This window comes from Anthonomus grandis, chromosome 19, assembly GCF_022605725.1.
Source record: "Anthonomus grandis grandis chromosome 19, icAntGran1.3, whole genome shotgun sequence".
NCBI classification, from domain to species: Eukaryota; Metazoa; Arthropoda; class Insecta; order Coleoptera; family Curculionidae; genus Anthonomus; species Anthonomus grandis.
Window position 1 is genome coordinate 9,320,522 of NC_065564.1, and position 26,334 is coordinate 9,346,855.

General features: G+C 38.0%; 2 protein-coding genes across 23 annotated transcripts in view; both read left to right on the forward strand.

The window, feature by feature from the left end:
- LOC126747529 (heat shock protein 70 A1-like) overlaps nucleotides 1-26,334 on the forward strand; it is a 402,096-nt gene that overhangs the window by 54,207 nt on the left and 321,555 nt on the right. For 3 of the 21 annotated variants that reach the window (XM_050456243.1, XM_050456231.1, XM_050456224.1), the window contains one exon: nucleotides 9,072-9,659. The exons of 10 other annotated variants lie outside the window; for them this stretch is intronic. In XM_050456243.1, the coding sequence (XP_050312200.1) occupies nucleotides 9,072-9,441 (370 nt within the window). In that variant the 3' untranslated portion in view covers nucleotides 9,442-9,659. Of the gene's footprint in view, nucleotides 1-7,712; nucleotides 9,660-26,334 lie in introns of those variants that run through there. 8 more of the 21 variants (XM_050456229.1, XM_050456240.1, XM_050456237.1 and 5 more) reach the window with 6 other exon arrangements.
- LOC126747539 (non-structural maintenance of chromosomes element 4 homolog A) overlaps nucleotides 22,607-26,334 on the forward strand; it is an 80,889-nt gene continuing 77,161 nt past the window's right edge. Inside the window, exon 1 of one of the 2 annotated variants that reach the window (XM_050456262.1) lies at nucleotides 22,607-22,858. In XM_050456262.1, coding sequence (XP_050312219.1) covers nucleotides 22,753-22,858 — 106 coding nt within the window. In that variant the 5' untranslated portion in view covers nucleotides 22,607-22,752. The remainder of the gene's footprint in view (nucleotides 22,859-26,334) is intronic. The other variant, XM_050456261.1, reaches the window with a different exon arrangement.

A 26,334-nucleotide genomic window follows, 5' to 3' on the forward strand; every position in this document is an offset into this window, starting at 1 on the left:
ATTATTTAATAAAATCGATAAAAATTAAGCTTCACATATTGAAAATGTTAAGTTAATTAATAATGCAAATAGTTTATCGAAATTTGTAAAAATTGTATACATAAATGAAAAAGAAATTGCGGCTTTCATTGACTTTCGTAGTGCGTGTTCTCTGATCAAATTGGATGTCGCTCGTAAACTGAATTTAGTTATCAAACCTCTCAAGGAAGACTTCAGTCTATCTGGATTTTTAGGTTTTGGAATTATTGTGACAGAATATGTGGAGGCAGAAATACAAGTGGACGAAGCAAAAAAAAAACATTATTTTTTATGTAATCGGAAAGGCTAATCTAGATGATGATGTCCTTATTGGGAGAAATTTTACAGAAAATACAAATATAATGTACTATCGTATTGATGATAAGCTTAATTTTAAGTACAAAGAATGTATTCCTACTTGGTTAAAAAGTATTAATAAAGGAAAATTGTCAACGATAAAAGAAAATGATCTTTATAAAATTCTAAAGCGCATTCAGTCTCACTTTCAATTGAGCTTACAACTGATAAGCTGGTGACCCATCGGTCTTATCGCTTTAATGAAGGTGCTAAAAAATATTGAGAAATATTTTAAAGAATTATATGCCCTTCTCGTAAATAAACGCAATGCCGAAAAGCGGTTGGTAGTTGATTTTCGCTCAATAAATGAAATTACAATGAAACGAAATAACTTCCCTATGCCATTGTTGATAATTTGAATGGTTACAAATATTTCACAAGTCGACTCATTATCAGGATACCATCAGATACCTATAAATCCGAACTCCATTCCCTATACAGCATTTATTACGCCAGAGGGGCATTTTGAATGCGTACGTATGCGATTTGATCTAAGTAGCGCACCCGCCGTTTTTCAAAATGTGTGATACATTCAGGCCTCTTAAAAAGTATAACGTCACACCCTATTTTGACGATATTTTGATTCCTTCCTAGTTCAAGAATATGGTCCTACGTTGAAACTAAGTAAAAGTCATCTTTTCTAACAGAAAAAATTACTTATTTGGGGTACGATATTTCACTCAATCAAATAACTACATTAAAGTCCAATAACGATTGCCGTACAACATTTTCCCTATTCAAAAACTCAACTTAAATAATTTCTGGGATTGGTGGGATATTTAAAGAAATGTATAGAAAATTTTGCCTGAATTAGTGCTCCATTAACAAAACTGTTCCAAAAACAATCGCTATGGGACAGATGTTATCAAAACGGGTTTGCAGGCATTTTAACGCAAAAATTCGAAAATAAAGAAAACGCAATAGCTTTCTTTAATAAACAAACCATAGACACCGAGCAAAATTATCCCTTCTTCGAACTAGAGTTTTTAGCAATTATTAAGACCTTAGAAAGAGGATAGGATTGTAATGCAGTCAAAGATGCATTAAATAAGCAAGAGATTATACCGCGAATGGCCGATGGGACTTGTTTTTACAGGATTTTTCATTTCAAATACACCCTAAAGCTGAAAATTAAATGGAGCATGTAGATGCATTGAATCGTAACTTCAATACTATAAGGGACGTAGAAAAAGTATACCTAATTGAAGAAAACGATTATTTGAGAGAGGCGCAAAACCAGGATGAAAATATTGTTAATATTAAAAATATACTTTCAAGTGGAGATACTGAAGGTAATAGAAACATATTCAATGAATATGATTTAAGAGGAAATAAAGACCTTTTGGTCGGTCGTAAGTGGCTGGTGCCTAAGGCTTGTAGGTGGCAAATAGCCAAGGCAAACCACGATGATTTGGGTCATTTTTTGGTGGATAAAACTCTAGAGCGTATATAGCAAAAGTACTGGTTTTCAAAAATGAAGTCATTTGTAACAAAATACATCAAATCGTGTTTTTGCCTGCCTATACCATAAAGAAAGTGGAGGTAAAAAACTTGGTTACTTGCACTCACTTCCTAAATATGCCAGACGAAACCATACATTACATTTAGACCATCTTGGTCCATTTATATTACCTACAACAGGTAATAAATTGGTATTAGTAATAGCTGATGGATTTTCAAAATTTGTTCCTTTAAAAGTGGTATCTGATACGTCCGCAAAGTTTGTGATCGAGAAACTCAATGATTTATTCTTAACCTTTGGAAATCCACGCACAATAATAATCAGATTCGGGAGCAGCATTCACATCAAGAGCGTTTAAAAGGTCTGTTGAGAACAAAGGAATAAAATTATTTATAAAAGCTGTGGGATTACCACGAGGTAAATAATGATCGATGTCAAATATTAGCCCTCGAAGGCAGATGTAAGCCATCCATAGCAAAAAGGAACTTTTTAAAGGCAAATCGTTAGTTCGTTGATGTTATAATAATTCCATCAATTCCAAGAGGTATAACTAAATTATATTTTTATCTTTTTCAGTTATGACTGATAAATTACAAAGGGAAGCTCGGGACGAACGTCATTGCAGGATGGCCGTATGGACGTCATCATAATATTCCCGCCGTAATTTATAAAGACATACCATGCCGCTCAACAACGCTAACGCATCTTATAGAAAAAGGGTGTTTGGAATTCATCATGAACTATGTAGTATAGCGTCTTGCTATTTTTGCAAGTATGAACAGTTAATATATTTATTCAGGTTAGAACACCAGACGACTGATGTCCGTTGATTATATTTTCCTCTATTTCCGTAATATAGGGTCAGTTCACTGGTTCTCGGCCTTTTAACGGAAATTTTGACTTTGTAACCAAATGAAACATAGAAGGAGGCTTTGAATTTTAATTTTACCCAATGCAAAATGTTGGTCAAAGTGTTTTTAACAATTAAGAAATTTGTGTAAGTTTTTTTTTTCAAAGATTTAGCGTAAAGCCAGATAAAACTAAAAAAAGTGCCATTTCACTGTTTCTTGGCCCCCCCTCACAGTTCTCGGCCATTTTTGTATCGGTTCTCGGCCACCCCAAAACCTATTTTATTTAAATAATATTCTAGATTTTTCTACGTAGGGTTACACATTTTTAAAAAAGTTTTTATTAATAAATACTTACCCATCTTTAAATTAAAGAAAATCAGTGTAAAATTTTACTTTTAAACAAGTTTTATTAAAAATAAACAGTTTAATTTAAATAAAAAACTTTGTAGATAAATAATTCCTTTTTAACTAAAAACAAACAAAACAACTTATTCTTAAATATTGAAGGTAAAATGAGCAATTATATTAAAACTAATCAGTCCCAACAAAACAGGATACTCTAGTATAATTATTCACATTAAAACGCAAAGTAATATAGTACGTTATAGATAAACTTATAATAAATATATGGAATACTTAAAACCTAAATACTTCATTGCATGTGCATTATTAAGCGTCATCACATACATCACACTTGTATTCTTTGTTTGCAGCTGTAGGGAACATTATAGAATTCCGTACATTTTTTGTGAAACCATTTTCCGCAATAGTCACAACCAATGTTTTTATGATCTTCTTCTTCCGTGTCACTATTAAGAGTTTCTTTACACATATCACATGGTATCTTTTCTTTGGTTTTTGTTTCTTCTAAATCCGGTTTTCTCTTATTTTGCTTCTTACTGTTTTTTTTTCAATTTTTGTTTCTTCCTTCCTTTCCTTTATTCTCCTTGTTTCTTCTTTTCTTTTCAGCCTTTTTAAATTCTTTTTCCTGATTTTTTTTTTTTAATATTCCCTCCATTTGTCACTGTTAATTGCACTTGGTGCTCTTTCATTTTTCGGTCGGTTTGTATTTTTGCTACGTTTAACTGGTTCAGGATATACTAGATGTTCGGAAAATGCACCATGCATTTTATCAATGTTTTCAGTACCTTGAACCGCAGTTTTTTCGTTTTTCTGGTTCTTCCCATCTTCTTTTGAAATTTTTCCTTCTGATTTATTTTGTTGGAAACTATTGTTTTCACCTTTATTTTCGTTGATATTTCTCTCCGACAGTATTCTTTTGTCTTTTTCCTCGTGGCACCGTTTTTCTTTAATCTTTGAACTACCTTTTTTGATTATATCAAGATTATTAGTATTATTTTCATTACCACATACGACGTTTAGGACATTTCCTACTTCAGTTTCAAAAATATCATCATTAAATGTTGTACCGCGTGTAGGAGCCGCTAAAATTTCAGAAATATCAATCAATGAAGTTCATCATCTTGATCATCCTTACCATTATTTAGAAAGGAGATGGTCATAATATTTTGAATTTTTACGCTGTCAATATTCAAATTATTATCAACAAAAGATGAAAAATTTACCTGCTGATTTTCGGAAAATTCAGTCTCCATGTGAATTATCTCCACGTTTTCAGAAAAGTGTGTATCTTTATCAGGAATATTGAGATCTGAGTTGAGATCAAATATTAATTTGTCAGTATCAAGGTCGTTGTTTTGAATAATAATATCTGATTGATTTTTGTCATCAATATTAAGCTTATTCAATACTTACATCTATTAATAGTTCTAAACTGGCTTCTGATTTATTACTCTTATTTTGGTTATCTTTTTTCGAGGTTGAAGAACATTGTGGTTCAAGTAAGTTAATTTCGCTTAACACTACGTCCACATTTATACCGTAGGATGTCAAATTGTCTTTTATTTTATTAATAACTTTTTTGCAAGAAGTTTTGTCACGCTTCGTTATATTTTCGATTGATTTTCTTTTCTTTTAATTATCGCTACTGCTTTATCAGCCACACATTTGCTGTAATCTATGGCATCGGGATTTAATGGAAATAGTCCCGATTTTCCGAAACCGTTTTTTACTGAAGTTCCGAATCTCTCTGGTTTAGAGAGTATCTCGTTAAACAGGCTACAAAAATTAATTTTGGTTACAGAGCAGTTCAGATTTTCTGGTTTTCTTTGCCAATTATGAACAGTTTTTTTCCACTCCGATTTCATTGGCTTAAACACGCTAACATCAGCCGGCTGGAACATGTGCGTAGTGTTGGGAGGTAGAGCATATAGAATAATTTGGTTTGCGTCACACCATGTACTTATTGCCATATTAAGGTGGGATTTATGCCCATCCACAAATAGAATTACGGGCTTTGGATTGTCTTCTTTAATTAACCAATTGTTAAAATCGTTACACATAAATTCAAAAAAGATATCCGATGTCATTCACCCTTTTTCAGACCTTCCCAAAACCCATCCACTGGGCATATTGTCAATGACAGACCTAGGTGGTCTTACATATGGAAATAGAACAAATGGGGGGGGGCAAAATTTCCATTAGCGTTGTAAGTTATTAATACAGTAATGTTTTCTTTTTCGTTTCCTTGTTTAACAGTCAGCAAATTACGAAAACCTTTAGGACCCAAAACTTTCCCACTGGATGGACACAGTGCGAATCCCGACTCATCACCATTGAAAATCCTCCTTGGATCATTCATTATGTAAGACAAATTGTTACTCTCAAAATACTCCTTGAGGTCATGAAACCATTTTCTTACGGATTGTTCTGTAACTGCAGCTCTGGCTTTATTTATTCCCTCAGCTTCTCTGAGGGATTTCTTTTTAAGAAATTTGAGTACCACGTTTGTTTTGGTACACCTTTCTTAAATAAACACTTACCAAAATCAGCATTAATTTTTGACACTGTATCAAAAAGCATCTGCTTCGTAATAGGGAAACCGCATTTTGCCAGATTAACAATCCAATTTTTAATTTTTTCTTCACCATCAACAGTTAATAGAGGAGGTGGTCTGGGTTTTCGCAGGACGTTTGGTACTCTCCATTTTATCCTATCTTGGATGGTCGCCTTGGGAACACCAAATGTTCGACTTGCCTCCCTTATTGGCATTTTGTTTTCTCTAATTTCAAAAAGTGCATTTTTCAAATTCTCTTCACTGTACTTAAACAGTTTCCTTCGAACCTTCGATGGATTGGGTCGAATAACCTTGGTATTAGTGGTTCTTTTTTTCTTCGATCTAGCCACTGAAAAAAAAGTTAGGATTAAAACTTTTAGAATTGCGTTTAGGCCGAGAACCGAAATGACTGCCCCCGCAATATTCACAATGGCCAAAAAATGCCAGATCTCGGCCCCTATCTTTCAGGATAATTTTATTATTAAAATAAACACCATCTTCAATTTAATTTGCAGGCCGCAATCTAATATCAGACAAGAAGCATTGTTAATCTAAATGTAAAAACTAACAAAAACCTTATAACACTTATTTTTTACAGTTTTATTTAAAAATGAAAAATAATCTTTTAAACTAATTTTCGATCCCTCTGGCCGAGAACTAAAAAAGTTAACTTTTTTTAAACCGGATCGCGGCCACTTAATATTTTAATTGTAAAATCATTTTTGCTAAATTTTAGCAATATATTTACACGTTTTAACCCTTCCCTTATAATCTAATGTATATTATATTCACCTAAAACAAAAAAATTGTAAGAGACTTACTATTTATTTGGTTTACAACACCAAGCAAAATTGCACTTTTCACACGCGTGTGGTCTGTTGCTTGGAAGGTCGACAACTAAATGATTTTTTGCGCGCTTGTCATTTGCAATGTCATCTTAAGCCCCGGCGTTTTTGGCAGAAAAAAGATGCGGAAAACGATTTTATCATTCAGAGTAGGCCAATAGCAATAAATTTCCTTAATATTTGGCTTTTAGTCACAAAAAGGCCGGGAACTAGTGATGGCCGGATGACCGGTGAACTGACCCTATTATTATTTGTAAGAGTTGCGTGATTCTTTGACGTGTCCACCCTGACGACACTTTATTTATTATAAGGCTCTTTGTCAACCCAACATGCCCCTATTTTAATCAACATAATTTTGGTAATTGGAGTTTACTGGGTGCGCAAAGATTACTCTAAATTATAGACACTACATTAAAATTTCCACGTATTTGGAATATTTTATTATTAATTTTTTTTTATTCCAAGCATCCGAAGTCATTTTAAGTATATTTTTGGTATTTGAAAATATTTTTTCTGTATTTTGGGTGATCGTGACCTAATGCAAGAGGCGGCACAGAGTTTTACAAAAAAAAGGATGCCACTTTTCCGTCATTATATATTTGTGACAACTATCTAGCAAAATAGTAAATAAACTATTTTTGTCACAACAAAAAATCTGACAGTATTTTTTAAATTATTTAACTACAGAAAAATTGCCCTAAAAAATTTCATAATATTAAAAACGGTTAAATTTATTTCACATGGCCTACTACTGATGCAAACAAAAACAATCACAATGAAATGCGGATCAATAACCCAGGCAACACCAGCGAGCGTCATACACATTCTACGTCATTCTAGGCGCACCGGTTCTAGAGAATTCGGGTTAATACTGGCCTGATTGGACAGCGTATATATACCTCCAGATCCGCGCCAATGGCAACAGAGTATAATTGAACGTGAAAGCAAGCAAAGCTAAACGCGCGAACTTACAAGCGAGTTTATATAAGCGATTTTATTACAGTGAGTGATTTTTTAAGTGATTTATTCCCATCAAACAACACGAAAATGGTTAAAGCTCCCGCAATTGGTATCGATTTGGGCACCACATACTCCTGTGTGGGTGTCTGGCAGCACGGAAAAGTGGAAATTATCGCCAATGACCAGGGCAACCGCACAACACCCAGTTATGTTGCCTTCACCGATACAGAGCGATTAATTGGAGATGCTGCGAAGAACCAAGTGGCCATGAACCCTGCGAACACCGTCTTCGATGCCAAAAGGTTGATCGGACGCAAATTTGACGACCCAAAAATCCAGCAAGACATGAAACATTGGCCCTTCAAAGTTGTGAGTGATTGTGGCAAGCCGAAGATTGAAGTGGAGTATAAGGGCGAAAAGAAGAGATTCGCTCCCGAAGAAATCAGTTCCATGGTCCTCATCAAGATGAAAGAAATCGCCGAAGCATATTTAGGCCAAACCGTTAAAGATGCCGTTATCACTGTGCCAGCATACTTTAACGACTCTCAAAGACAAGCCACAAAAGATGCTGGTGTCATTGCTGGGTTGAACGTCATGAGGATTATCAATGAACCGACTGCAGCCGCCTTAGCTTATGGCTTGGACAAAAATCTCAAGGGCGAGAAAAATGTTCTTATCTTTGATTTAGGCGGTGGTACCTTTGATGTCTCCATCTTAACCATCGACGAAGGTTCATTGTTTGAAGTAAGAGCAACAGCCGGTGACACACATCTTGGAGGTGAAGATTTTGACAATAGACTCGTCAATCATTTGGCTGATGAATTCAAGAGGAAATTTAAAAAGGACCTCAAAACTAACCCTAGAGCTCTTCGAAGACTGAGAACAGCAGCTGAACGTGCCAAGAGAACATTGTCATCAAGCACAGAAGCAACCATTGAAATTGATGCACTTTTTGAGGGCATCGATTTCTATACAAAAGTCACTAGAGCCAGGTTTGAAGAGCTGAATGCAGATCTCTTTAGAGGTACATTACAGCCAGTAGAAAAGGCCCTTAAAGATGCTAAGATGGATAAGTCTTCAATCCACGACATCGTTTTGGTTGGAGGTTCAACTAGAATTCCGAAAATCCAGCAACTCCTACAGAACTTCTTTAATGGCAAACAACTGAACCTAAGCATCAACCCAGATGAAGCTGTAGCATATGGTGCCGCAGTCCAAGGAGCAGTACTCATCGGTGAAACTGACAGCAAGATCCAAGATGTGCTTCTTGTAGATGTAGCCCCATTGTCCCTTGGTATTGAAACAGCTGGAGGAGTAATGACCAAAATAATTGAAAGAAATTCCAGAATCCCATGCAAGCAGAGTCAGACATTTACCACCTATTCTGACAATCAACCAGCTGTAACTATTCAAGTATTTGAAGGAGAAAGAGCTATGACCAAGGATAACAACCTCTTGGGCACCTTTGACTTAACAGGCATTCCCCCAGCTCCTCGTGGAGTTCCAAAGATAGATGTCACCTTTGATATGGACGCCAATGGTATTCTCAATGTTTCTGCCAAAGACACCAGCTCAGGCAAAGAAAGAAACATCACTATAAAGAACGACAAGGGCAGACTGTCACAAGCTGACATTGACAGGATGCTTTCAGAGGCAGAGAGGTACAAGGATGAAGATGAAAAGCAAAGACAAAAAGTGGCGTCCAGAAACCAACTAGAGGCCTACATCTTCCAAGTTAAACAAGCTGTAGAAGAAGCTGGGGACAAACTAAGCTCAGATGACAAAGCTACAGTACAAAGAGAATGTGAAGACGCACTAAAGTGGCTGGACACCAACGGCCTTGCTGACAAAGAAGAGTTTGAGGACAAACAGAAACAACTCCAAAGGATATGCAGTCCGATCATGGCAAAATTGTATGGAGGCGGCGCTCAAAGTCAACCTGACGCAGGGGGTATGCCCGGAAGCTGTGGACAACAAGCAGGAGGATTTGGTGGTTCCAGATCGGGGCCAACCATTGAAGAAGTTGACTAAATTAATCATTTCCATTTTATTTATTTGTATAATTTGTAAATAACTAATGTGCAAATTGTACATAATTACCAATTTTTGTCTGGTAGAAAGTCATTAAGCTTTAAGTTCCTTAACTACGTTTTATTAAATTAGTCCTGGTAATACAACTGTATTTTGTAAGACTGTATATTTGTGATATAGACTGAGTTTAGTTTAATAAATTTGAACACTCGAACATTTTTGCTGAGTTTTATTTAAGGTATTCCAATCTTGGGTCCCATCACCATATGCTTTCCTGCCAAAGGCTGTCAATATAGCTTATCAAAAATGTCAGGTAAAGGTATTATAAAAACGTCATAAAATGCATATTGGGTGGCTCTTAAAAGTTTTGACTTACCCCTTTAAACAAACATAATATTTTTAAAATGTCCCTGTATCAACCAGTTTTCATATACATAATATTAAAGTCCAGTGCAACGATATATTAGAATGGCCACCCATCAAAAAACCATCATTCCACCTGCCAAACAATGTCATCCACCTTCTATTTACATTGTTTGAGAAGTAAAATGCTGGTGTTTTGACGCGTGACCATTCTAATATATCGTTGCACTGGACTCAACCCTCACACTTTACAAGGAAATTTAGGACGCAAAAAATAAATAAGGTTGCATACAAGCTATAGAAAGTAAGACACAAAATTAAAGTATTTTATTCAGTCATGTCGTAAATCTTGATGCTAGTGTGAGGGTTTCAGGTAATGTAAATTAATTTCTTTTAAGTCCGATTTCAAATGACATTATCAGGGATAAAAAGTTTAAATAATATATTAACGAAGAAGATTTAAATTCCTGAATATAAAGCAGTTCGGCTTTAAACAGAGTACTGTTTTTCGATGATCAACTCCAGTTGTCTAGTACCTTTCGCATAATTTGATCGCCGTAGATGGAGTTGAATGAATTATGCAGCACTGACAGCGGTGTCTGTTCTGAAATTATCGGAATGTGCCATTGGAATTGCGGCAAAACATATTTTTGCAGTTAGATGTTTGCCCCGCACATATTGAGATTGCTGTGTGAGCAAATATTTTACCCTAGTTATTGTGATTGTTAAATAAAAGTACACAAGGCCATTTCAGGTTTATAGCACTTGTATACTATACCATAAAACTATCAATAAGACTAACATCCTTCCAATTATAGACATCAGTAGACCTTGATAAAGAGTTGTTCTCAAATCCAGGCAGAACAAAACCTGATGTCCAGCATTAGAAATCGAGTTGATGGGATAGTGCTAGCAAGCACTCCACAAAACAACACACTGATGTAATGGCCAATTACACAGCCTACAAAATAATCCCCAAAACACTCTGGGTTGCACTAGTGCCACACACCACTAGCTAGCGTTGTTTTACGTACCAAGGTATCAGGTCACCACACTTAGTACGGAAGGATGCGCATTTAACTATTACTTTCTTTATACTGAGAATGATTAAAATAATAAAAAAAACATAAGGTAAAACATTGCTCAGTGAAAACTTTCACCTTTGTAATTTGACAGGTTTGATAGTTGAATAAAGGCACTAACCATAACACTACAGAAAAGTTACGGGAGAACAAGTGAGCACTGCTGCGCGACTGTTTTCGAGTAAAATTACCGTCTAACTGAATTCTAAAAAGGATCATATTAGAAATATCCCTTAAAAGAATCCTGGTAAACATCTGTCATCGCCTATCTTTTTCAGAATTTGTAAATACCAACATTCCCACACATTATAATTTACTCAATTTTAAGGACAACCATGCTCTTCTTAGGTCCAAGGGCGTTTCTCCTGCTTCCGATAGTAAAATTCTTGTTGGTGTAGACTTCATAAAGCCTAAGGCTATTCTTATGGTGGTGTACTGAATCCTGTTTAGCTTATTCCAGTTGGCTTTGGTTGTTTTAAAGATGCATTGTGATCCATAGTCGCACTATACCTTTATATATCATTAGCAATGTTCTAGGATCACTACCCCACCAGACTCGTGTTAAACTCTTCATAACGTTTGTTCCTTTTAGGGCTTTCGTGGTTTGACTTTCAATATGCCATACCTTACTATCTATTCACCTAGTACTGTGAACCTTTTCAGCTCATGGAGAGTGTCCCTCGAGGTCACAATGTCGGACTACAGGCACATTCTTTTTGAATTAAAGAAGCAGGCTCGGTGCGATACCCCAGCCTACAAAAACCCAAGGTGCACTGACTGGGACCACTTTCGAGAGGAACCAGTCGGTGGTCTTGCGGACATGCCGGCAAGGTACACACTTCCGGCCGACACAGAGATCGGGACTGTCAACCTGACTCGTGCGATAGTCGCGGCATTCGAGGGCAGCTGTCCCCTCGCGAGAGAGGGGACGGAGACCCGCCAATGCCTAGAATGCCTGGTGGAACAGGAACACGGAAAAGCACCGTGACACTACGCGTCGGCTCCTTCGCAGGGCTGAGCACACTAAGCTTGCCACTGACTGGGATGCGTTCCACGCAGCTCAAAGGCAATACAAAAAGACACTCAGGGACTCCAAAAGACAGTGCTGGAGGCGGTTCTGTGATGATGTTGAAAACACACCATCCGCAGCCGACTGTGCAAAGTACTGTTACCTTCGAAAGGGTGAAATGGGCAATCAAGACATTCCCCCCCTTCAAATCTCCGGGCATGGATGGATTATATCCATGCCTTTTGCAAAACGGGTTAGAAGTACTAACCCCACACATAGTCAGACTATTCAGGTCGTCCCTTGCTCAGGGCTACGTCCCCAAGTTATGGCGTCAAGTGAAAGTCGTCTTCATTACGAAACCCGGAAAAAGCGATTATACAGATCCCAAATCGTACCGACCTATCAGCCTTACCAGCTTTATGCTGAAGGCGATGAAGAGGCTGATTGATCGATATCTTAAGGAAAGCATCCTGGTCAACAAACCACTGTAAGTGCACCAATACGCCTATCAGGCGGGCAAATCCACGGAGCTGGCCCTACACCACCTCGTTAGGAAGGTGGAGGGTGCTCTGGGTAGTGGCAAGGCCTGTCTGGGTGCGTTTCTAGACATTGAAGGGGCGTTCGACAACACCCCTTTTGCATTAATCTGCCAAGCACTCGAGAGCCGCGGCTCAGAACCCTGTTTGGTTAGCTGGATAGAGGCCATGCTCTCGAAACGTCATGTATCTGTCCAGCTCAACAACGAGATTGTCGAAACGTTGGCGGCTAGGGGCTGCCCGCAGGGAGGAGTATTGTCCCCTACCTTATGGTGCCTTGTGGTCGACAGCCTGATAAATCTTTTAAGCAATGCTGGCCTATACACACAGGCCTACGCTGATGATCTGGTAATCCTTTGCCCAGGGAAAGACGCCGTCTCAATGCAGGGCCCTATGATGAGAGCCCTGCGTATGGTGGACATATGGTGCCTCTCGAGGATTAACCCCAAAAAAGCAGAGCTCCTACTATTCACGAGGAGACGTAACTTTGGCACGCCCCCTGTTATATCTCTAGGTGGCGTGCAGCTGCATTACTCCAGGACAGTTCGATTTCTGGGAATCAAGTTGGATTCCAAACTCTCCTGGCACGATCATGACACCAGAATAAAGAAGGCCACCTGCGTGCTATGGGCCTGCAGGCGGGCTTTCGGCAATACCTGGGGTCTGTCTCCTAAGATCCTCCACTGGATCTACTCGCGGATTGTGAGACCTCTTCTCACATACGGGGCTATCGTTTGGTGGCCATGTACGGAGAAAGCGAAAATTCGTGCTCAACTGGACAGAGTCCAACGTCTTGCATGTCTCAGCATAACGGGTTCCATGCGGACGGCGCCAACTAGAGCGCTTGAGACTCTGCTGAGCCTTCCGCCTCTGGACCTCGTTGTGCAATTCGAGGCAATGAGGACTGCGTACAGGCTATACGTCCTCGGCGAACTACGTGCTGGCGAGACCGGTCACGCAAAAATTTGGTCACGGGCCATACAGGAATGTCCTCTCCTTCTGATGGGCAGTGACTGCATGGCTCCAGTGACTGTGGACTGCGAGGGATTCGTGACGCATATTGCAGGCAGAGAGAAGTGGCAGCATTCCAACAGACCTGCACTGCTAAACAGGGGGACCATCTGGTACACAGATGGCTCCAGAATGAATAACAGAGCTGGATCAGAGCTTATTGGTGGGATCCCACATACCAGTAGGGCATACTCGCTGGGGGAGCACGCCACTGTCTTCCAGGCCGAAGTATTCGCTGTATTAAAATGCGGACAGAAAATCCTAAGCTGCGGACACCGCAATACAGTCGTATTAATATGCTCGGACAGCAGAGCTGCCATTAAGGCTATCACGGCCGCAAAGGTAAGCTCCAAGCTTGTACTAGAGTGCATAAAAGTCCTGAAAAAACTGGTACAGGTTGGATGCAGGGTCCAGCTCGTCTGGATACCTGGCCATGCAGGCCTTGCAGGTAATGAACAAGCGGACTCTCTTGCCAGACTGGGATCCGCGAATGTGCCGATGGGGCCGGAACCCATAGTTGGTATCGCCAAATGCGTTGCGGTCGCATCAATGAAGGGTCTGCTGGACAAGTGGACCCACCGAAGAAGGACTGAGTCCCCTGGTATGAGACAGACCAAAGCGCACATAGGTGGGCCCTCTGCCTTTCTCACGAAAAATCTACTACGCCTAAAAAGACGCGAAATTCGGCTAGTGACAGGTCTTTTAACCGGTCACTGGCACTTAAGAAGCCATACTATCGGTATTGCGGACAACCCGGAATGCCGATGGTGCTGTGAGGAGGATGAAACCGTTGACCATGTAGTCGGGGGGTGCCCAGCACTCACGCGCGCCAGGTTCAAATACTTGGGTAACACTTTCAGTGTACCGAGCGACTTTAAGTCCTTCAGACCAGAGAGCCTTATAGGTTTCTCTAAGGCCGTTGGGCTCTGGTAACCCCCGGTGGGGCATGACGGGTCCATCAGGAGACCTATATGCACAACTGCTTTGGCAGCCTACTGTTTCGTCAATTCGTCAATTCAATTCAAAAGAAACTAATTATAACTATCATTATCACTAGCAGAGTCGGAAAACTCTTCGTCATTTTCCGAATCTTCTTCAAATGGAGCAATGATCAATGGTTCAACTTGGATATCGAGTACTTCTTCTCTCTTCCACCAGGTTCTAATAATGTTTTCTGTGTGATCTACTGATTTCCGCCAATACTCCTTTGTGATGTGATTCAATGCCTCCTTCCAAACAGCTTCAACCTGGTCAGATCTAAGCCCAGCATCTACATGCTTCTCATAATAAGATTTTGACCCTGCCCATATAAGCTCAATGGCATTAAACTGACAATGGTATGGTGGCAATCTTAAAACTTCATGGCCATATTCACGTACTATTTCGTCAACAGCATATATTTTTGGTCTTTTCAGCGATTTTGCAATTGAAAGAAGTTCGGATTTTAGCATATATGGCAAGGGATTCTGTTTTTCTTTTACTAAACATTCATAAATTTCGCTTTTTCTCCAACTTCCATTTGGTTGTTTATTCAAAATTCTTGAATGATACGACGCATTGTCTAATACTATTAAGCAAGGTTCTTGCAAGTTCGGTATTAACTGTTCCTTTAACCATTTTTCAAACATTTCGCAATTCATATTGTCATGATAATCCATACTTTTAGACTTAGAAGAAAAAATTAAACTTGCACCTGGAACGAATCCCGTTGAAGACCCGGCATGTAAAATAATAAATCGTTTTCCCTGACCACATCCTTTTTTTCTTTTCACGCTTTTCACAGATTCATCTTGCCAAGATTTTATTCCACTCCCGTTTGAAAATATTCAAGTTTCATCTAAGAATACCACTTTCCTTAAATTTGATTTTTCATTTTGTGTATATTGTCTTAAAAATCCTATTCGTTGGCTCACAATATTTGGTAGTTCAATCTTCTATTGCAGTCTTTTTTATAGCGAAAACCTATGCTTTTAATTAATTTTGATAAAGCAGAAAGTCCAATTTCCAATGTGCCGCGTTGCTTTAAAACATCCCTCAGAAATGGCAGCGTTATATTTGTTTTTAGCCTATATAGTTCATAAATCCTATCCCTTACTTCCATTTTTACACATTCACTTAAATCTTCAGTCTTCGGCTTCTTCATTTTACACTTTTTTTCCTTTTTGGGCATAAGATTGTTCTTGTTTTTATATACAACCTTTTGCACCATTCTTAAACTAATTCCAAGCGCTTTAGCTACTTCTTTTTGTACATTCTTAGGCAACCCTTTATTTTCTTTTTCGTTCTCGAAGTAATTAATAACATTAAGTACCATTTTTTTGGCTTGAGGATTTAGAAATCCACAAAAAGGCCTGTTCTTTTCCATAATTTGAAATTTAAATTATCTTGTGACAAACAATGGCATCCGTTAATCGAAACGAGACAGGCATATTTGTTAGAAAAGTAATTGTTTTAGAACCACTGACATTTATCATTTTATCTTCTTTTGATACATTAACGCTGCATATATCTGTTTCGTTTATCTGACGCCTTGTAGATAAAAAACGTTGTTGCGCAAATAAAAAAGCGCAAAACCATAAGATTTGGTAAATTATTAGAAGAAGCCGCAATTTTTTTTCCTTCGCCAAACCAAAATTTAGGAGATTATTGTTTTAAAAAAGTTTCAAAGTTAAATAAACTTCACTTATCCATTCCTAGTTTGTTCCAAAGTGATAGTGTTATAGAAAGTATATCTGAAGAAAATGTAGCTTTAGCGGCTAATACTGGTAATTTACAGTCTATTAGGGAACTACCTAGTTATTTAAGTAGTGTTGGAAATGTTACCTCTCAAAATAATAGTTTTAGTGTGGTAAAATCAAACTTTCCGGCAACTAAAAATGCTTGTCAACTTCTTATGAAAATAAGGTTAGGGAGCGCGAGCGTAAAAAAAATAGTGTCTTAACTGTGGTGGTGACCATTATTTAAATCAATGTAGAAACCCTAAAATTAAGTGTATGTAAAAAGTTAGAACATACCAGTGAAGGTTGTAATCGCATGACCGGAACAAGCAGTGTTAGAGCCAGTAAATAGTTTCAGGAAACAATTTGTGTGACATTTCATAGAATAAGAGAAATTTCAGTTTAAGATGCAATGCGCATGTTTTTCCCAATCCTCTTCAAAAGTGCAAGTTTGTGATTTTATTGATGGTATAACGGGCGGTCTTGTGATCCCTTGTCTATTAATTTATGACCGAAGACACGTGTTTCACAGGGGCTCAGTCGAATGGCCTTTGAAGCACGTATTGGGTTAGATAAATGTGTTTTGCTTTTGAGAAAACTGAAATCCAACTTTTTAGTATCGTTACGGTGTCGGCAGGCATCGAAAGCCAATATTCTCGACGGGTTCTTTTTCGAATTTCGAGGCTTTGCTTGCTGAATATTTAACTTACCATTAATTATTATCTATCTTTTTGTTGTATATACTTTTCAACGTTACTTGTTTTCCTAATTTGGTCAGTTTAAGAAATTAAAGGATTGTATTTAGAAAAACTGCCTTTTATTTCAACCGAACCGACGTGTTGCTGAGACGGGTAGTTTTGGTGACGCGACATATTTAGTGGCGACCGTGACAGGACTAGAAAACTGACTGTTTAGTTTTAATCGAAAGCAAGTCCACGGGAAAGTGAAAGATTATTTAAATTAGTGAGTGAAATGATACTCAGTGAACTTTGCAGAAGCAAACTGGAAGCATAGACAGTTTGTTATTATTGTTATTTCGGAATATATAACAACAAAAGAAAAATCGCAAAGTAGTTCGCACTTCTTTCACAAAGGTAGCAAATGAGCTTTTAGACTTGCTATCTAAGGCAGGAGTAGAGCAGCGGCTAGTGCAGGTTTCTTGGAATATTCTTCAGCAAAAACATGAGAATCTCAAAGAACTAGATGAGGAGATTTACAATTCGATGCTGGTAGAAGACGCTAGTGAAAAAGATTTGTTGACCGAGGCTGAAGGTAACGACACCTACGAACACAAGTTCTGTGATTTGTGCATACGCTGTGAGGAGTTTTTGAAGCCATCTGCGTTGGCTGATGAGGTGAGATCGAACCACTCATGTAGCGGTAGGAACACAATTATAGAACAAGGTAAGCGAAAGTTTAAGTTACCGGTGTTAGAATTTAAAAAGTTGATGGGACAATTAAAGACTGGCTTCCGTTTTGGTCCCAATTCAAGAAAATTCACGACGACCTTGATTTAGACTTGGGTCATAAGGTCGAATATTTAATCCAGGCAACCAGTGCAAGACCCAGCAGTGCAGAGAACACGAGAAGAGAGTGCTTTGGCCGCAAAGGATTTCTTCTTGAAAACAGTGACAGTAAATAGCGAAGCGCGGTACGAAGTTCGACTACCGTGGGTAGAAAACCATCCAGAGTTGCCAAGCAACTATAACATTGCGAAGAAAAGACTTGACATCACCGTGAGAAAGCTGCATCAGGATGGGCTATTCGAGCCATATAACCAAATTTTTAACGAATGGCTTGAAGAGGGTATTATCGAAGAAGTTTCCGACACAAACCCTAATACTGAGGCCCACTACCTGCCACACCGACAGGTTGTCAAGGCGTCAAGGACGACAAAAATAAGGCCGGTATTCGATGCTTCCGCAAAAGAAAGGGCAAAGCCCTCACTAAATCAGTGCCTCAAAAAAGGTTTAAATCTCATAGAGGAAATACCCAATATTTTGCTGAGATTTAGGGCCAATAAAATCGGGGTGATATCTGATATTAAAAAAGCCTTTTTACAAATTAGCCTGAATGAAGCCGACCGGGATTATCTCCGATTTTTATGGGTCTGCCGAGATGGAAGTCAAAAGATTTTTCGACACTGTAGAGTCATCTTTGGTATAAACAGTAGTCCATTTTTATTAGGGGCTACCTTAGAATACCATTTGAACAAAAAGCTACAAGAGACATGCCCTAGAAACCGTCCAGCGATTGTTAAAGGGTTTTTATGTCGACAATTGTGTGACGAGTGTGGGAAGTATGGATACTTTAAGAACATTCATCGAAGAGGCGTCTCTGGTCGACGGCGCTTTCGAATTAAGAGAGTCGGAGTACACAGGCCAAATGCAGCTGGTAGATGCATATAAAGGCTCCTCGGTACTTGGGATGACATGGGACACCGCTGAAGACACCTTAGGCGTTAAAATTGACCTGGAACGCCCTGACGAACTGCTTAGTAGGCCGGTGACAAAAAGGTTTATGTTGTCATTGACCCAGAGAGTATTTGACCCTATAGGATTTACCTGTCCAGCGACACTGTATCCTAAGATTTTATTGCAGCAGACTTGGGAAAAATCAATGGGTTGGGATATCCCGGTAGAGGAGGAAATGGCACACAATTTTCGATTGTGGATCAAAGAGCTCCCCTTTTTGATGGAAATAAAAATTCCAAGATGGGTGGAATTTGATGATGCCAGGCAGTTGAGTATACATACGTTTTGCGACGCCAGTAAAAGTGCATTTTCTGCGGCAGTTTTTCTTCGAGGCATTGGACACAATGGACGGGTTTTTGTTCATTTACTGACAGCCAAGTCAAGAGTAGCACCATTAAAGAAATTATCGATACCTAGACTTGAATTGATGGCTGCTGTCATTGGAGTCCGTTTATTTAACAGTGTTAAGAGGAACTTAAAGATTAACGCTGAAGCATTTTTTTGGACTGACTCTTCTACAACTCTTTTTTGGATACAACATGAAGAAGAGTGGGCTACGTTTATCTGGAATCGTGTGGAAGAAATACGAAAATCAACTGCAGTTAAAAATTGGCATCATATGCCGGGTGTGTCTAATCCTGCTGATCTACCGTCACGTGGATGTTCTGCTGGAAAGCTACTCGAATCGAAATGGTGGGAGGGACCGGAATGGCTATACAAGGATGTTGCCGAGTGGCCTACAGAGAATTTCGATTTGATTGAAGCAGAAATATCCCAGGAAAGAAAGAAAAAACTTATTACCTCATTAGTTAACAAAGAGGCGGAGCTGGCAGTGACAATGAATACCAAAGATTGGCACCTTAACTACTTTTCAAAATATACAAAGACGATAAGGATGCAAGCCTGGATACATCGCTTCCTACACAATATAAAAAACAGGAACAGCAAGCGTGAGGGCTCTATTACTGCCGAGGAATTTATTTTAGCCGAACAACAGGTATTAAAAGTCATACAACGCGATAGTTTTAAGGAAGTAAACGATAAACACTTGTCTTCTCTCGACGTGTTTAAGGACGAACATGGACTTTTACGGTTAAGGTCTAGAATAAGTAACAGAAAAGACTTAGAATTATTTACATCCGATAGTGTTGCCTAATAAACACCCTGTTATTACACAGTTGATATCACAAGAACACTCAAAAGCATGCCACGTGGGTGTTCAGGGACTTACTAGCTTATTGCGTGAAAAATTTTGGATTTTGGGTAGTAGACGCGCGATAAAAGCAGTGATATCTAAGTGTGCGGTGTGCAGGAGACATAACAGTAAGCCATTTTATGAAGGCGCTCCACCTCTACCCTCAGACCGTGTTCGCGATGCTGCACCCTTTGAAGTCAGTGGCGTAGATATGACGGGCCCTCTATACATCAAAACTGGTGAAAAAGTGTGGATATGCATTTTTACCTGTGCAATCTATCGCGCGGTACATTTGGAATTGTGCATGTCTCTATCAGTAGCGAGTTTCATGCAAGCCCTAAGACGCTTTATTGCCAGACGTGGGCGGCCAAAGACGATCTACAGTGACAATGGGACAAATTTTGTGGGCACGGACAATATGTTTTCGCGCGTGAACTTTCGCGAAATTGTGGAGAAAAGTGGCGTTGAACGTATTAAGTGGCGCTTTAACCCCCCAACTGGTTCATGGTGGGGGGGGGGGGGGGGGGGGGTTGGGAAAGACTGATCGGGATCCTAAAACCACTATTAAGAAAAGTGCTGGGTCGCACTTCTCTCTCATAAGAGGACTTATCTACCCTGTGATTGCGAAGCAATCATAAATTCACGACCTATAACATTTGTGTCGAATGATCCGGAAGATCTAACTCCATTCACACCGATGATGTTTTTAAGAGATTTGACGGAGGGTGTTGTTCCTGATTTTGACGAGGCTGACCGGAAAACTCTTTGCAGGAAAATGATATATAAAGCCAAGTTAAGAGAAGATCTGCAAAAAAGGTTCCGAAGCGAGTACCTGGGACAGCTTCAGTTCCTACAAAAACGTCGAGGAGGTCGGCAGATAGCGGTGGGAGAGGTTGTACTAATCGGGAATGACCAGGATAAACGCATAAATTGGCCAATGGTGAGAGTAAGCGAAGTGATACATAGCAAAGATAACAGGGTTCGCCTGATTAAGGTTATTTCGCGTAAAGGCCAGTATTTACGATCCATACAGCGCCTTTATCCATTGGAGTGTACAGACCCTTCCGAGTACAACTTGAGGACAGATCACTGACAGATCGAAAAATCCCAAGGAAAACGATGGGACCAACAATGATCCAGCCGCTTCAGCAGCAGTGAGTGAAAGTGCGGAAAAAAGTGAGGCGAATTCGGGAGTGATTAAAAGCAGAGCACCCACAGAGAAAGTGATTACGCGAAGTGGGCGTGAAATTAAAGAAGTTTAGAAAATATTGTATAAGATGAGTTGATTTTTTTAAGTAAGTGTGTGTATTTTTTAGTAATGATTTTGGTTCTTTGTTTACGTTTAAGTGTCGAAATTACTGTACGTATCTTTTTATGAGTTTTTATTTGTTTGTTAGAAATTTTCCTATTTTTGATCCTCTTATTGTGAATGTATATTTAATTAGATGTTTTATCGAACTGTCTCTATTTGTATGAGACCTCGTTACAGGGTAATCTAGGTCTCAGGTGGGAGTATATTAGAGCCAGTAAATAGTTTTAGGAAACAATTTGTGTGACATTTCATAGAATAAGAGAAATTTCAGTTTAAGATGCAATGCGCATGTTTTTCCCAATCCTCTTCAAAAGTGCAAGTTTGTGATTTTATTGATGATATAACGGGCGGTCTTGTGATCCCTTGTCTATTAATTTATGACCGAAGACACGTGTTTCACAGGGGCTCAGTCGAATGGCCTTTGAAGCACGTATTGGGTTAGATAAATGTGTTTTGCTTTTGAGAAATCTGAAATCCAACTTTTTAGTATCGTTACGGTTTCGGCAGGCATCGAAAGCCAATATTCTCGACGGGTTCTTTTTCGAATTTCGAGGCTTTGCTTGCTGAATATTTAACTTACCATTAATTATTATCTATCTTTTTGTTGTATATACTTTTCAACGTTACTTGTTTTCCTTATTTGGTCAGTTTAAGAAATTAAAGGATTGTGTTTAGAAAAACTGCCTTTTATTTCAACCGAACCGACGTGTTGCTGAGACTGGTAGTTTTGGTGACGCGACAAGCAGTAAGAGTGTTCCTGTTTATGACGTTTCTGATAAAGTTGCTTATTTATTTCTGCAAACGTCACATATTAATGAACATAAAGGTAAATGCCTTATTGATTCTGATAGCACCTTCACCCTACTGAAAGCATCAATTGCTGAACATTTGAAACTTACTCTAGTTAGTGGATCTTCCAAAACATTAAATCATTTAATAGTAAGTCAGTAATAACAAATAAGTTAGTATTAATCAATATAGAGGTGGAAGTAGTGGCGGCCAGTGTCACAGCTTTAATATTAGATGATTGTCAGCAAAGTTACGACTTACTACTAGGTGCCGATTTCATATGTTTGGTTTTTTAGAAAAGAGGTTACAGGATGTTTTATAAAAAGAAGGGGGTTAAGTAGTCTTGGCTGGGTAGTTGACTTTTACGGTTGTTCGATTAAGTTGCCTAATAGAAATATTTTCATTATCGAGATCCGTGGTTTTATTGACTTTGAAACAATTAACGCTAGCGAAAAGAATTCTGTTTTAGGTTTTCATTTAAAAAACATATTGATGACTACATATCTTTTTTTTTTGACCCCTGTATAATTTCTACGTAGAAAATTACAAACCGGGCATTTTTTTGAGAAACGGTCATTTTGTTTTTATTAAATTTATCTGCTACTTTACGGATGCACTGTATAACAGCGGACGCGGACTATAAATAGGTTGTTGTCAATGTCTAACGACATATGCTGCGTTCAAGGTCTGTTGCTCGCAAGATCGGACGTAGCTTCACATCTCCACATCGTTATGTTTTGTTTACATTTTGTTTCGTTATTTTGTTTTACGTGTTACAGCTTTTTTGAATTAGGATTGTAGGTTGTACTGTATAATTAACAAAATGGAGATTGACCAAAGTCAGGAGAATAATGACTCCAGGAATCTTCAGGATCCACTTCAACGGAAATGTTACTATAGAACTTTGCTAAACAAAGCTGAAGAAATACGTAAGTACCTATTATGTTATCCAGACTTTTAACGTTCCATTCTTATAATATAACAATTAAACTGCAATATGATTTGTGGGTCATTCTCATTTAAAGTCGTCAAACCAATAGTGAGAATCGTTCATTACAAAATATTTAATATTATGCAAAAAAACAAACAAATCATTTTCTAATCATGTTTTATAACACAATTTGGCAAAAGCAGTGCAAATTTTTTTTTATTTTACCCATTTTTGAGTGATTCTGCTTACTGAACTTTGTCAGGTTCGTCACTATTTCTTAAAAGTCAGAAAATTAGCCTTAGACCCAGGTTAAGAATTCTTTTTAAAACATTAATTATTGCAAGAAGCCAATGGGTAATTTATTTTTTTTTAGTTTATATTTTTCTATAAAAAGCAATACCATATTTTATGTGTTTTTCTAAATAGTGACGAACCTGACACTGATGTAACAAACCTGACAATGATGCTAAAAATTGATAGAAAACAAACACATTTAAATAATAATTGTTTTTTTTTTTATTAAATGGCTCCAATTACAAAAACGTTTAACCAAAAATGTAAATTCTAAATTTAACCAAACATAACAAAATAAACTCTAAATTTTAAGTAACTCATAACAAATAATAAAATACTTAGGTTAAATTAGTTGATGCCTTCCCCATTTTCAAGCCAAAACGGCGTTTTAAACTGTAAAATTCGTTTAGTTGCATTAGTAGATGCTTCAATAGAACCCACTATATCTTCAAATTTATACCAGATCTTGTCTTCCTTGATTGGCCAAATGTATTTATTGACTCCTACAGAATGCAGAACTTTAACTTCACAGGATTCATCGTTATTTGTATCAGTAACAACGCCCGGATATATCACATTGTTATATTTAACAAGCAGCCATTGATCAATTTTTACATTTTCAAAGGTCACAGGTAAAAATTGTTGTTGTTGAAGCTGTTGTTGAGGAGTGGTATCTTCTGGGTTATCGTCTGAATCTACAGTTTCACAGTCTTGATAATACATCCGTTGCAATGAATGACAATCACATGTTGTAGGCAATTTCTTGCAAAAACACGATAATTCGCGTCCATATAAATCGGACTCAGAATCTTTCAAAATAATTTGACCTACTTTCATAATGCCTTCAGTCATTTTGTAACGATTATTTATTTCTTATTTGGAATCAAAGTTAATGACATCTTCTAAATCGATCCAATAAAGTTTCACATTTACTTTTCCTTGAAGAATCCTAAATAACGCTTCTGCATCTGGAATGTCATTCCCTTTACAGACAAGTCCATCAGCTACTCTTTTGACTGCAGCCCCAACACCATCCGGAGCACCCTTACCATGCGAAGCCTCTGAAAAGTTCCATGAAGCATTTGAAAATCCATAATCTCTAAAATATGTATTCAAATAAAAAAAATTGTCCTTGTTGTGGTATTGTGATGTTGGGCCATCACTAAAGAAGTTAACAGTTTGCACACCATTTTGTTTTAGTTCTTCTAAAACAGGACGTAAGTGGGCCCAAGTAGCAGGAGGGTCATGCCGAGTACAGGAAGAAATGGTACATATACTTTCAGGTTTATTAACATAGTAAACTACAACGGTATGGAGACTGGCCTGGTTGTGTGAGGAACCGAAATGCATTGCCTGTATATCTGAACTCATTTTGCATGAGTAATTTTCAGAAAAATCTATATGTACAGCAGCCTCTTCATAAGTTAGTTCAGAAATACATTTTTGCCTTTGACTGGCTTGATGATTTTTTTTAAAGACATGCCAACAGAACATTGTTTTTAGTTCTGCATTAAAATTTGTGCATAGGTTCTTTAGCATTCCAGATTCACGGATAAGCTTTGTTTTATTAACAAAAAATGTTTTGCCTGATTTGCTCGTTTCCTCTTTTTCAAGTTTCCAAAAGTTCCAATTAACTAATTTATTTGGATCTTTAATATCCGCGAGGATTATAGCGGCCTGATCTTGGCATTTTGGGCAGATATTTTTCATGCAATCTTTTGATTTTACATCACACGTAACCAGCTTACATATGTTTTCGATGTTGCGTTCTGTGCATATTTTTTCTTTTACTAAAGTATCCAGTTTATGCTGTATATTGGAATGTTTTTTGCACAAGCAAGAATCTCTATCGGAAAGTTTTGGTTTCACAACCCAACAAGGTCTATGCCTGCAAAATGTCGCAAAACTAATTTTACTGCAAGGAAACTCTTTGCAAAACTTTTCATAAAGATTTTTAAGGGTTTCCTTTAGCAATCTTTCTGATATTTGATCTTGCCTCGTGTTACTGTTTGTTTTTTTCCCGGTGTTAACGTAGTTATGTCATCTCTATTAAAAAAGTCTCGTATTTTTTTATGAAGTGGATGTAAAGTAAGTCGACATCTTCCTTTCCCTTTTGACATTGTAGTTGAAGAATGACATTGGAGTACCTTTTTAGTTCTTGTTAAAAATTTATATTTTTTGACAATGGTTCCACTAGTGGCTCTAGAAATAATTTGCTTTTCTTTTTCGTTGTTTGTTTTTGAGTAATTGTCTTTTATTTGTGCAACTAGTGCATTATGAAAAACTAGAGTTTTTTTTACAGTTTCAGGAACATTATATCCTTTGGTATCTTGGATGGCTTTACTGTAAGGACTAGCTGTTTCACTTTTCTGACTCCCTGCAACAACATTCTTTTTCTGGTATCGCTGGCAACGTTTCTTATACTTCCGTAAAGACTGCTTTGTTTTTTCCAAGTCCTTTTCCAAACGCTTGATTTTCCTGTATGCAGCAGTTCTGTCCTTGCGAAGTCTCTTTCTTCCGGAAGACCTGTTAGCCTCTAAGTAAGATTGATTTCTTGGAGGTTCATTTACTATTCCAACATCTTCCATAGGAATATGATCGGGCAGGGGTATCGGACTTCCCGGTGGAGTATTTTGCTGAAGAAATTGGTCCTGTTCACGTTCATGTTTTTTTATCTGCCGACTTTTCTGTTGGTACAATCTCCATTTTTTTCTTTGGTAACGCTGCTCCCTATCGGAAAGTTCTTCTATAGACTTTTTGGACTTCTTTGCCCTCTTTCGGCTTTTTTCCAAATATTCTTGTCTTTTTTCGGGGTTTTCTTTCAGTTTTTCTCTATAACGCCTTGCACGTTCAGCCGGTGTTAACGGCATTGCTGAAAATAATGTCTACTTTACTACTTTTAACGTCAGGTTCGTCACGAACTTGTCAGCTGCGTTACGAAAGAATAGTAATGCAGCTGACCGTGACGAACCTGACATTTTATTAAAAATAAGACTATTTGACTATGACCGGCGACCGGTATTTTATTGTAAACATAACCTAACTTTTAGTTTGCTTTGGTTAACAAAATACAATAATTAGTTTTAAGAAAATATAAAGTTATTTGCGTGACGTAACTGACAAGCAATAAACATACTCACCTTAAAGTCACAAGAAAACACTTTTTTAAACACAGTATTT